Source organism: Spea bombifrons, chromosome 4 (assembly GCF_027358695.1).
Source record: "Spea bombifrons isolate aSpeBom1 chromosome 4, aSpeBom1.2.pri, whole genome shotgun sequence".
In the NCBI taxonomy this organism is placed as follows: Eukaryota; Metazoa; Chordata; class Amphibia; order Anura; family Pelobatidae; genus Spea; species Spea bombifrons.
This window is the reverse complement of record NC_071090.1, coordinates 48,783,080-48,795,078: the sequence shown is the minus strand read 5'-3', so window position 1 is coordinate 48,795,078 and position 11,999 is coordinate 48,783,080. Positions and strand designations below refer to the sequence as shown.

At 36.4% G+C, this 11,999-nt stretch overlaps 1 protein-coding gene across 2 annotated transcripts in view; it reads right to left on the bottom strand.

Moving 5' to 3' along the window:
• Positions 1–6,515: 6,515 nt before the first annotated feature.
• NAV3 (neuron navigator 3) overlaps positions 6,516–11,999 on the bottom strand; it is a 151,120-nt gene continuing 145,636 nt past the window's right edge. For both annotated transcript variants that reach the window (XM_053462634.1, XM_053462633.1), the window contains exons 36-38: positions 11,297–11,415; positions 10,365–10,568; positions 6,516–7,955 (exon numbers count right to left, since the gene is read on the bottom strand). In XM_053462634.1, coding sequence (XP_053318609.1) covers positions 7,836–7,955; positions 10,365–10,568; positions 11,297–11,415 — 443 coding nt within the window. In that variant the 3' untranslated portion in view covers positions 6,516–7,835. The remainder of the gene's footprint in view (positions 7,956–10,364; positions 10,569–11,296; positions 11,416–11,999) is intronic.

Genomic DNA, 11,999 nt, shown 5'->3' with positions numbered 1-11,999 from the left:
GAAGCATATCTTACTGATATAAATGTTTGCTTGTACACAAATTATATATATATATATATATATATATATATATATATATATATATATATATAACCTGCCAACTGAATAATAGAACAAATCAAATGAAATCCCTTTGCAGATCAAGTCTTTGAAGTGACCACAAACTCACTTTCCTTAGACAAATGTATTTCTGGCTAATGATGCTAGCAGTAGAAAATGGATCTGTCAGAGAAGATAAATTAACTGGGATGTGGACCATGTGACCTTCCTTCTAAGACCAAATTGCATTTGCTTTCTTCTTAATTCAACTACAATCCAAAATAAACATTGATAAATTACTTTAAATGATCACATTGTTGCTTCACATCAATTCCTTGTACTACAAATGATAGTTCTTTCAATTTAAACTCTACAAACAGAATAATATAAAGTGTTGCATGGAACAACTTGAATACATTTGACAATGTTCATTAAAAAAAAAAAAAGATTATATTAATGTAGTGGAACTTACAAGCTGGAAGGGAACCCCAGGGGGAAATCTGAAGGTAGGATACACAAGGATGTTTAGAGGAAAGATTTATTTTGTTTGATGGATGATACCTGGGGAAGACATCTACTCCATTGTGTATATCTGACCAACAGGCTGTTCTCTTACTGTTGACCTACACCTATAACGTCTGTCCATTGAAATACGCAGACCCATATCAAGCATTATGCATAGGGGCTGTTGTAATCCATATGTACTAATTTGAAAATTGTTTTGTTCTTTAACCAGTAACCAATTCAATCCTAATTAATATCCTCTATTTAAAACTTCTACACGCTCAAACACTTTCGCTTTGTGTAAATTAGATGAATTATTGTTTACTCCAGGTATGTCTGTAGCATAGTCATATCAAAGCCATTTTATAAAGGGTTATGTAGTAACGGTAATTATGGTTCAAAGTAGAAAAAGTGGGCAATCAGCATAAACATCCATTGGTTGCTCATTTTATATGAACCACTGTTTTAACCATATGCTGTACACTTATTTCAGGATCCATGTTGCATTCTGCATATCATATTTTTATGTTTTTATGTCTTTTAATTATGTTTCTTATTAAGCACTGGACCTCTAGAAATATGATTGCACCCCACCCAAATGTGTGCTCAATAAAACATTATATATATAGAATTTACAATGAGTAATTTCATTGAAAAGTGTTGTTAGTAGTTATATTTATGCAGAAAATTGTCCCCTCGGGAGTTCTTTATACTCTAAATTCACTGGGGACTTTCCAACCAAGCCTTAAAATGGCACGTTTCAAGAATTCCCCAAAAGAGCATTATGAATAGATATAAGCTCCTCCAAAGGTTATATGACAGAGGTTATAGGCTGCTCTTAAAAGAAAACACCCTCTTGTCAGTAATGGATTATGGCGCACAAGTAGCTCTTTAGTATTATTGAGGAGTTCCAAAGTGGCAGCAGGGCTTCATCAAAAACACATAGGTTGTGCAATGAACATTGATTTTCCAATGGACCTTACATCACGAATGGGCTTAGTTATGTGTATTTTGGGTGTATAGCCTGTTTATAGTCATGTTTTTTTTAAGTACTACGAAAAGCTCTATGTAATTTGCAATGAGCTTTGTAAAATGTAGCGGCCAATCAAATCAAGAAAAGGTTTTTACATTTGTGAGAGTCTAGTATGAATTTGAAACTATCAGTATTGTATAAATCTTGTTTTAGTAAAAGTACAGGTAAAATGTAATTTCATCATGAAAAGGTATGGATGAAAATCTCTAAAACATACATAAGAGGCAGTACACAATATAAAAGATTGATACATAGATTGATACATAGAGCTTTTGTTTCCATGGGGTAATAATTTACAATTTAAATGTTATAGTTATTTGCATGCACAATTCCTTTATTGACTAAGCGTATGGTTCTACAGTGCTGTGGAAGTTAAATATTAGTTTCCAAAGCCAGATGTGATGTATGCGTATTGGAGCATCCAGGTTAAGATCCCAAGATAACACTGGGTTCTGGTATTTCTCCAGGTATACTGTTTCAATATCAAATATATATCAATAATATCAGATATTCCAACCACTTCTCTGAATGTTCCTTTACTTGAGAAAAACCTGCAGAAATATTTGATCCCAAAGCTGATTAGAGAACCATTTAATATGTTCACATTTCTCAAATCTGCACAAACATAACATGTACATTATCAAATATGTTTCCAATGACTTTTACACAATAAACTCTTGCAGCGTACAATGTTTTGGTATACAAATTGGAGGTCTCTTACACAGCATGAAACCGTTTAATTGATAGCGGCATATGAAATATTTTGGGCTTGAAGGAGCGTAATTCTCTTACCTGGATTTAATGTGTGTGAGAACCATCACTTTATTTCAAAGTCTTCAAGGTCAAAGGGTCTCATGCATAATTGGTTCTATCAAATGCAAGATTCTGGAACACATTTCTACAGGGACGATCCATAATGAAACTTAATTGAAATAGATTTGTCTTCATGAAAACCCCCATATAAAAATGCTGATTGGTTTCTTAACAGATTTGCTTTAAATTTATTTGTGTTATTAGCTGTATTTCCTATCAAGTTGGGAAAATTCTAAGCAGCCATAAGGATATTGAAATTGGAGACAATACGTAAGAAAATGATAAATGACTACCGCTGATTTTCCTTAATGATTAAGTAAGAGATTTGAATGACTATTAACCTATTAACTCAGTGGAGTTTATTCACTAAAAAAGAGGTGGCAGGAGAATTTTCAGGAGCGTTTAACTCTTTCTCTTCACTACTCATTATAAAGGGTCAACACCAGCAGGTTTCTCTGCTGTTGGGGCGTTTCGGTAGCCCTGTTGGGGTGTTTTGTGGTTGCTTGAAGGGCGTCTCCCTAGCACTTGCAGGGCATTTCGTTTACACTTCCAGGGCATCTTTGTGCATTTCGCTGCACCTTGTCAAGTCTCTCACCTCCCTTGGGATTCCTCTCACTCAGCTTTCCACCTCCTCCTTCTCAAGACTGGGTAAGCGCTCTAAATTCTTTTCATCTGCTCTCCTCGCCACACAGGTAGGGTTGGGGGGGGCTCATTTGGGAGTAGAGCTGCAGCTCTACTCATTTCATGGGCAGGAAAGGGGGGCACATTTAGGGGAAGGTATCCAGAGCTGCTTTGCTTGTTTCATCTGCAAGAAGAGGAGGGCTCCTTTAAATAAATCTACACAGGGCTGTTCAGCAGCTCTACTTGTTTCATGTGCAGGGAGGGCATCAGGCCCGTAACTTACCAAAACATCAGACCAAGAGCTCTCCGCAAGCTGCATCCAAATCCAGGGACCACTCAGTTATGGAATAGGCCACATCTCTGGCCTCTAGTGAAACGCACCTCGCGGAGAGCAAGCACAACCAAGTTGCTGATGGAGGGGGCGTGTCCTGCTACCTGATGGCGTATCTTCCTTGAAGGAGGCAAGGCCAAAGGCGGGGGATAGTTAAGATGGAGAGCAGCACTCTAAGAGTAGATAATGCGAGGTGGAGGCGCTCTAGGACTGGGAAGGGAGGAGTCAAAACCTAGCAGAGCTATATAACCCCCAGCACTGCTCAAACAGTGCTTGCTCATTGACCAAGCTGTGCCTTGTTCCCTGTATCCTGTTTCCCCATATTTGCTTTGCTTGATACCTGTTTCTCTGAGGATTCCCTGGCTATTTTGACCTTGGCTTGTTTTATGGACTTTGTGATAATCTGCCGTTGACCTTGGCTTGTCTGGACTATTGTATGATTCTACGCTGCTTCTTCAAGCCATCAGGATCTGGTAAAATAAATTCTTGTTTGAAGTACTTTTGGCATTCCTTGTGTTTGTTTCATCTCTGGTGTCTCTCTGCGCTGTGCTCCGCTTGCACTAAGCCCTGACAGAGGGAAGGGGGCCCGTTTAGGCAGAGCTGCTCAGTATCGTTTCATGTGCAGGGAGGGAAGGTGGGGCTTATTTAGAGAAATGTATCCAGAACTGCTCAGCAGCTCTACTTGTTTCATGAGTGGAGGGAGGAGGATGGGGGGTTAAGGGTGCTTAAAATAAAACCCCCAAAATGTTTCTCTCTAAATTTGGTTCTACCTTTTGCTACCTTCTGCCATACTAATCTCAACCTTTCCTCCAACACTATGAATGTGTAACATTTCGAACACAGAACAGTAGTTGAGATGAGCCTTCAAAGACCTTGTAAATGATAACATTCAGCATTTGTTTAGTTCTTTGGCCCCTATCCTATCTACAAGGGGGGGGCGTATTCGGGGTCTAGGCACATTTGAGACCCACTGGACTTTCGTTCATGTTTTATCCCTACCACAGATGTAAAGGCAGTTTTTAGCCTGTATTTGTGAGGAGTCTCCTTGAGTATTTATAATCTTGAGGACCCTCTTCTTCAGAGCGTTTCATTATCGCTTTTCCTACCCCCCTCAGTTTACTCTTTCGGCTCCCCTCAGTCTCTATTCTCTCTCTTTCTTGTCCCTGCTCCTTCTCCTTTACCAGAGGTAGGCCCCTATCCTACCTACAAAGGGGGGGGGGCATCTTCAGGGCCTAGGCACATTTCAGACCCACTGGACGTTCACTCATGTTTTACCCCTACGACAAACTATATTTGTTCTTGAAGACCATGTTTTGGTGTTGCGTTGTTTTGGGATCTGAACTAGTTTGCTGACATAAGGTATTTTCCTCTGTCAGCATACATCTTGGTGTTCAACATTGGATAAATCTATTGTGTAAAAAAATAGTCTTACAGACTGGTGAAACAAAGCACTGAATGTCTGCCCTAACTCCCTCCTCACACACATACACTTCTGCGTAGTTTTTTGTGTCCCTTCTCTATTCCCTTGTGGTTCCTATTAATCCTCTTTTGCCACATGTGTGGTTTTTTTTAGCAGTCTCCTTGTGCTTGTTCCAAATAATGGAACCTTGTGTTCCACTACAAGCTCTATTAGCCCTAACCTTATTTCCAAACTATGACATTATAGTTGTAACTTGTACCCTTTAGATCGTATAAAAGCAATCGATCAATAATGACATTTCTGCAATACTTTGTTTATATTTGTTACAGTACATATGGCATTCTATAGCTCATTGGGTCAGACTTCAAATTAAAATCAGTTTCAGCAGAATGTGTCTCTTTATTGCTTGGTATCATGGACCATAGGACCTTACAGTATGAACACTGACTGGTCCCATGAAGAATCTCTAGACTTCTCAACTAAGGCCCAAATCAGTGAACTGTTGGTCGGATCAATTTTTCTAACACTACATCAAAGTACAGCTGATAAAGAGACCATATAGTGCACTAGCATCTTTCCCATTGTATATGACACACACTCACCTGTAAACAATTGAGTTTTGTTTCAGGCACATGATACACATTATACATTGATTTTGGCATGTATGCAAAGAAAGCACTATTACTTTTCAATAAATAATTCCACTTTAATGGCAAAGTAATAATTTAGACAATTACACTGCGCACACCTGCAAAAAATAGAGGCAAGCGGGTATACAAGCTAGAACAATCAACTCATAGAAAATACATCATCCAATGAAATTCGATTACACCAAGAAAAGAAAAAACATTATAAGGGCTTTACAAAGACTACAAAACCTTTCAAATGAATTATTTCACTGCTTCTGTCTATTTACATGATATGTTACATCAAAAATGTACAAAATATAAAATGTGTACAGACAAATGTTTCACAAATATTTTTTCCTTGTTGTAAACTACATGTACTCACTGAGATGTATTGCAGGAAGTTCTGTGTATGGTAATGTCTGGTGCGTACATCATAAACGGCAGGGAAAAGTCTGCAGGATCCCAGACCACATATAACTAATGGACACATGGAATCTGGAGCCACTGATTAGAAGTATACATTTTTGCTTGGTCAAGCAGCTGTAAACCCAAATGTTCTTAACGGTATGTGCATAAAGTGATCGAAAGTTATGCATCTGGGCAATAGCACCGTGTAGGAAATACCAGTCTTAAAAATAAAGTCCTTATTTTGACCTTATAGAGTTATTTTCATATAAGAATTACAGTAGATGACCGAATGGTGGCCACGAAGAGTTAGTAGCACCAGATGTTTCAGGTAGTATTTGCTTTGTGTTTTCTACACAATGCCATAGCCCTTAAATATATATATATATATATATATATATATATATATATATATATATATATATATATATATATATAATATAAATATATATATTTCAGCTGTAAATCTAATTCTGTGAATCATCAGTTTTCATGCAATCTGCTCAAAGTGTGAAATCTCCATATTATTTATTGGCTCTGCATACAGATTTTAAAACATGCTGGCTTGTAGCTTTGTGACTCCTGCATAGTCATAACAAACTGAAGTTACACACACATACACCAGGATAAACAATCTGAAGGTTTGCATTCTGTATCCGTTTTACAACATACAGAGTATTTTGAGAAGTGAAACAAACACCAACAGGATTAAAATACAAATTTGTTTTTTTTGATCGTATTGAACTGGTGCAAGGCATTTTTAGTCTCGTCATTGCTAATTATTTACAACACCCACCCAGTAGACTGTGCAAAACCAACCCATTTAATAATAAAAACTCTACACTGCTTCATTTGTATTTGACACCGCAGAACCCCATTTACAAGAGGAGAAATTTAAACATGCCTAAAATCGCAAGGAGGAGGGGAGGAAAGAAAAATAAAATATTTGTGCTCATGCTTTGTCAAGTGCTCCCAGCTCTGCTGGTAATTCATTTAAAACATTTATACTTTGAGAATGCTTAAGAAAAAAAAAGGGAATTCTATTTAAAACCACCTGTTTCCATTGTGAAGTGATTGTAAAAATGTGCTATTTTACCTGTATTTCTAAGATTAACAAAATAAATACACTAACAAGAAGAAAATAATTCCACATCGCGTCGTAATTGCTGTTTCTTGATAAAACCACCGCAAAATCAAGCGAAATGCGTGGTTACTGTGCTAAGCGTCACATTTCATGGTAAATGTCAAATAAATGCAGCATATGACATCAATGGTTTTGACTGTAATACTATGAGATATACTTTTTAAGGCAGTGAGAGAGCACCATAGAAATGTTATTCTTTCTTAACTCACTAGACTCAGACGTGTGAAATTTAAAAGAAAGCCTTGAATCGTTAATACTTCATATAAAATGGTTTAGGTGGGTGGGCAGGTGGTTGATCAATCGTGTTATGACCGAGTGAGTTCCTCATTGTGAGCATGGCAGTTCTGAATTTAAATTGGCACTTTTTCCAGTATATCACAGTAGATTTTCTGGTAGCTGCACAATACATTGTGTGCTTTTTATTTTTCTGAGGATCATTCATTTTGATCTAGTATGGAGGCTGTACACAACAATCACGCTAATGTTGCCATGTGACCTGCACTACGCAGTACATCAGAGGTTTGAAGTGAATTAAAAACACTCAACTATTGATACAGTATATAATAAAACAAAATAACACATTATACACACATCTGTGCTGTAAACGTTTTATAAACCAAAAACAAAGTAATTCCAGTTTGGCTAACAAATGTGCAATCTGCTCGCTTGCCCTCTGTCTTGGGCCCTTTCCAGTTGACTAATGGAGACACTCTCTAGTCGGCTGATGTTAAAATGATCTGAAATTAAATTCATTCAAGCTCTACGCTTTGATTTTCCACCTTTTCAGAAACGACTCATCTGCCTACCAGCACCTTCTCTTCACACTGAAGCCCACGTGTGCTGCATTTGGAGAGGCAGTGATCTAAAAATGACTTTTGCCTTCTGTGATTGCTTCTCTAGAGAGTTGATTCAAGAGAAGGATCCAATATGTCATCATGGTGGCTTGTGCTATCACTGTCACAGCTTTGTGCACTTGAGAAATTGGCTGCTTCTTGGAGCCGCATTAACATGCTCATCTGAAACAAAATAGTACAAGATATTTAGGAGCCATCAATTCTTTCAATCGGTCGAACAGATTTTTGCATGATGTAAAACCAAAATCACTTTTACTGTCTGTTGACTGCACATATACTAAAACCTTGATTATGAAGTTATTCTTAATTTTCTAGAAAGCACAATATTAAATGTCATTGAGATAGGCAATCAATTCAGGTTTATGTTTGAAAATGCATCATTTATAGAGCAATATACCAATTTATTAAATAAAAAGGCGTAGGAAGGATTATTCTTGAAAGAAAGGAGCAATCCATCTTAGTTAAGGAAGTTGTTCATCTATGAAAACAAGAACATCTCCTTGTTCCTTTTATTGATAATGGTGCTTTTAGCACTTTAATTAATAATGATTTATTAGATTTTCATGTAACCTAAGCATTACAACAAAGAATCGGGTGAATCACTCATGAGTAAAATTCTCCAGTGTGCCAAAAATAAAAAGGAGACCCAACAAGGTCGCTGTTTAATTATGATGGTTTTCATGAAGTCATTTTTCTTAGCTTAAAATAAATGGTTGTTGAGGACATTGTATGTAGATCAAATTAATCAATGGGAAAAATTCATGCATATAAGACTGCATTGTTTTCTATGCAAAAAATAAACTATTTCATAATAAAACATTTTATGCATGTTTAAATGTTCATAGTTTATAACAATATTTTTTCCCATCTCGTTCTCAGCTACTCTTCCATTTAACTGGTGAAAGGATGGCATCTTTCAGTGCCATCTTTGCTATACAAATTCTAAGAACAATGAATGCAGGCCGTGCATAACAAGAAATTCGACTGTCAAAATGACTTGAATAAGCTTTAAAAGGTATTTAATCACATTAAAGTGCATTTCTAAAAAAAAAAAAAAAACAACTGAACTATACTACATTTGAATTTTATTTTGAATGTTATATTTGGCTTGGAGAATCTGAACAACTAAAAAAGGTTGCGTAATCCAGTTCATTCCAAATGTATAAAAATGTTGAGGTCCTATATTATACCCAGTGACAGAAGCTTAGCTGACCTACATACAAATCTGTAAAAAGTGTCAGAAAGCAGTTTAACATAAAAGATGGCACATGGAGAAAAACACCTTGAACTTGGTAAAAAGTCAATCTAAATGCTGATGACATACAGCACTATCTATCCTAGATTCAAGTCTAGAACATCCATGTAGCTGTTGATAATGCATTATCCCTTCAAAGAAGCTGCATGTGTATTTTCGCCATTCAAATGCTAAAGCTGTTCACAGTACTTCTGATAACAGTATCAGAGCCAAGCATCTGGGATATAAGTATAATTGTAATTAGATCAAGTAATCCACATTTTTTGGTAAAGTGTGTAATGAAAGAAGCATTCCAGTGTGTTTCACTGTTCTCTTGTCAAATGGATCAAATACGTATGAAAACTAACAGCACTTTGAGACAAATAAGTATATTTATGGCGGGAAAAAAATCCAATTTTACACCAGCGCCACCTGGTGTTCAATAGCAGTAACAACAGAAGTTCCCTAACCGAAAGCATTTTTGGCATAGATTGCTTGAGGTTTATCAGGTTTGACATTAAATGCCAACAATCAATTTTATTTTATGTCAAGATTTGCAAGTTACTTATACAAAAAGAAACACAGTTTGTGCTAGAAAATCTGACAAATTTGTAGAACATGGGTCAAGGTGGCAACAAGGTGGTATAAGGATTATGTTGAGCCCTCGTGTTAAAATGTAATGCACACTTGAGATTGGTATTGTCATTGATGTTCTCTCCCCAGAGAAATCCAAGGACTTCCTTCACTCTTGTCATGGTATGTTAAAAGCTCTGTTCTGGGAGATTATCAATACACCTCTATTAAATTAAAGTCAATATATGGTTCCAAACTAATATTGGTAAACACGGTCTGTCAACTGCTTTACAAATTTGAAAAAGAAACCTTATATAATGTACAGAGTCCAGTTCAGATATTTAACATGTTACTTTAAAAGCAATTGTCAATGAGTCCGTTTATCTGATAGTAATACCTTATTGATCTGACATCCGGGCATGCAGAGGTTGGTCTAAAAAGCCACCTCTTTTTGCAAAACCTCATAAAATTAGCACACATTTTACAAGGTTTGGCACATATCTTCCAACAATGTAAAGTTTAAAAGGAGCACATCACAACAATCTCACTGATTTTCAATGAGTGTATAAAATGGTGACAAGTTAATTTACACTAACTAATCCTGCATCACACAGAGAAATGATAAGTGTCACTATGTTTAGTTAAGATCACAAATGGATATTTGAAGTACAAAAAATCTACTTCACTTTGAGAAATAAAAAATGAAGAAACACTCAAAAAAGTTCATTGTTTAACTTAAAGTACTTTATTTTGGTAATACTCACCAATGGATCGCCTTCTTTTTCACTCTCAGAAACACTTTTGGAAGAAGTTCCCTCTTTGGCAGTGGCATACCCATCATATCCTACATCTTCTGGCCTAAGCTGTAGCAAGGCTGGACAGTCATGCTGCAATGTAGTGCTGTTCCAGGGGAATGTGTCTAATACCCACTTGGATGGATCTTCCCAGGGGGCTCTTTTTCCAAACATCTGCAGATATGTGATGTACCATTTAGAATCTTATTTTACATGATTAACTCATTAAAAAGGGTAAGAGAACAGACATATTTGTAACAATCTACTCTCTAAAACAACGAATGTTATTTAGAACACATGTATTGGACTTATAGCAATCAAATACATGAATATTAAAAACCCTCATAATAAACATATGTTGCAGTCATTTAGTTGTAATGTGTTATTGATTTGTTATATCATATTCCTTTTCAAAAGTTCCCGTGAATATACTGTATATCTGTATATTCTTTTGAAGAAACCCATAAGTGAGCTAGTCCTCACAGAACCCCAGTCATATGCATTTTCAAACTATTCATTGTCCTCTTAATTTAAATAAACTAAAAATATTGAGCATACAGTGCTGTGTACAGTAATATGGGTGAGCCCCAACAAAAATAGTTTTATTTAATTTTGTTTTAATAAACATCCTTTGTCTGCAGATCTGTAGGTAGCTATGGAAGTCAATCATGAAATAATTTGGGCGACTTCCCCTGCTCCAGCACCACACTGAACTGATTCTTTAGGGTAATGCTGATGAAGTGAGTCCTCCATTAGTCAGAATGTGTTCTTGGATGATTAAGACTGAGCCATTGTATTGTTTACCACAGTCAGTGTGATAAGGAATACGGGAATGTGTCTTGTAGATTGGGATAAAGTAGCTAGGCATAATGTATGTAGAATTCACTGAATTTAATTCATACCTGAAGTCCTTCTCTCACGGCCTCTAGCAGATATGGAATTACTGAATAGTTCCAGAGATCTGTATACCATACTCTAGCCCCATCCACATCCATTGGGCAAGAAAGAAAAAGGCGAGGTCCTAGGATTAAAACAATAGAATGGTTATACTCACATGCTTAGTATTAATGCTATTTTCAAGTTGAATAAGGAACTAAAAGCTTAACCAGAACTAAAAACATTATTAACCCAGTTACACAAACTAGGTAGAACTCAGTGGATGCTAATACCCCCTACGGTTTCACGTAATTGCGTTGACTCCTACGGCTCAGTAAATTTGAAAACATCATTTACCATTGACTTAGATAGGTAGGACTTTTATTAGACTGGAATCACGTCTTACAGTTAATCAGTGGAAAGCGTAAAAGCTCCATTAATTAATAATTAAAATCGCCAGAGAAAACGTGAAACCCAATTACACTTAATGCCGCCGAAAGAAGCAACAGTTGTCAGGACTTTGAGGCGGAAATCATATTGTTTAAAATGAGCAGCAGGGGGTTTATAAGATAGGCATGAGCTATTTTGGGATAATATAGTAACTACATGTAATGGCTAGTCAAACAGATACTATCACTTTGGGAAATAGGATTCCTAAATGCAGCCAGTAAAAAAATAAAACTGGTTCACGGCTTGCTAAAGTGAATTAAACTGCTAATGGTAAAATAG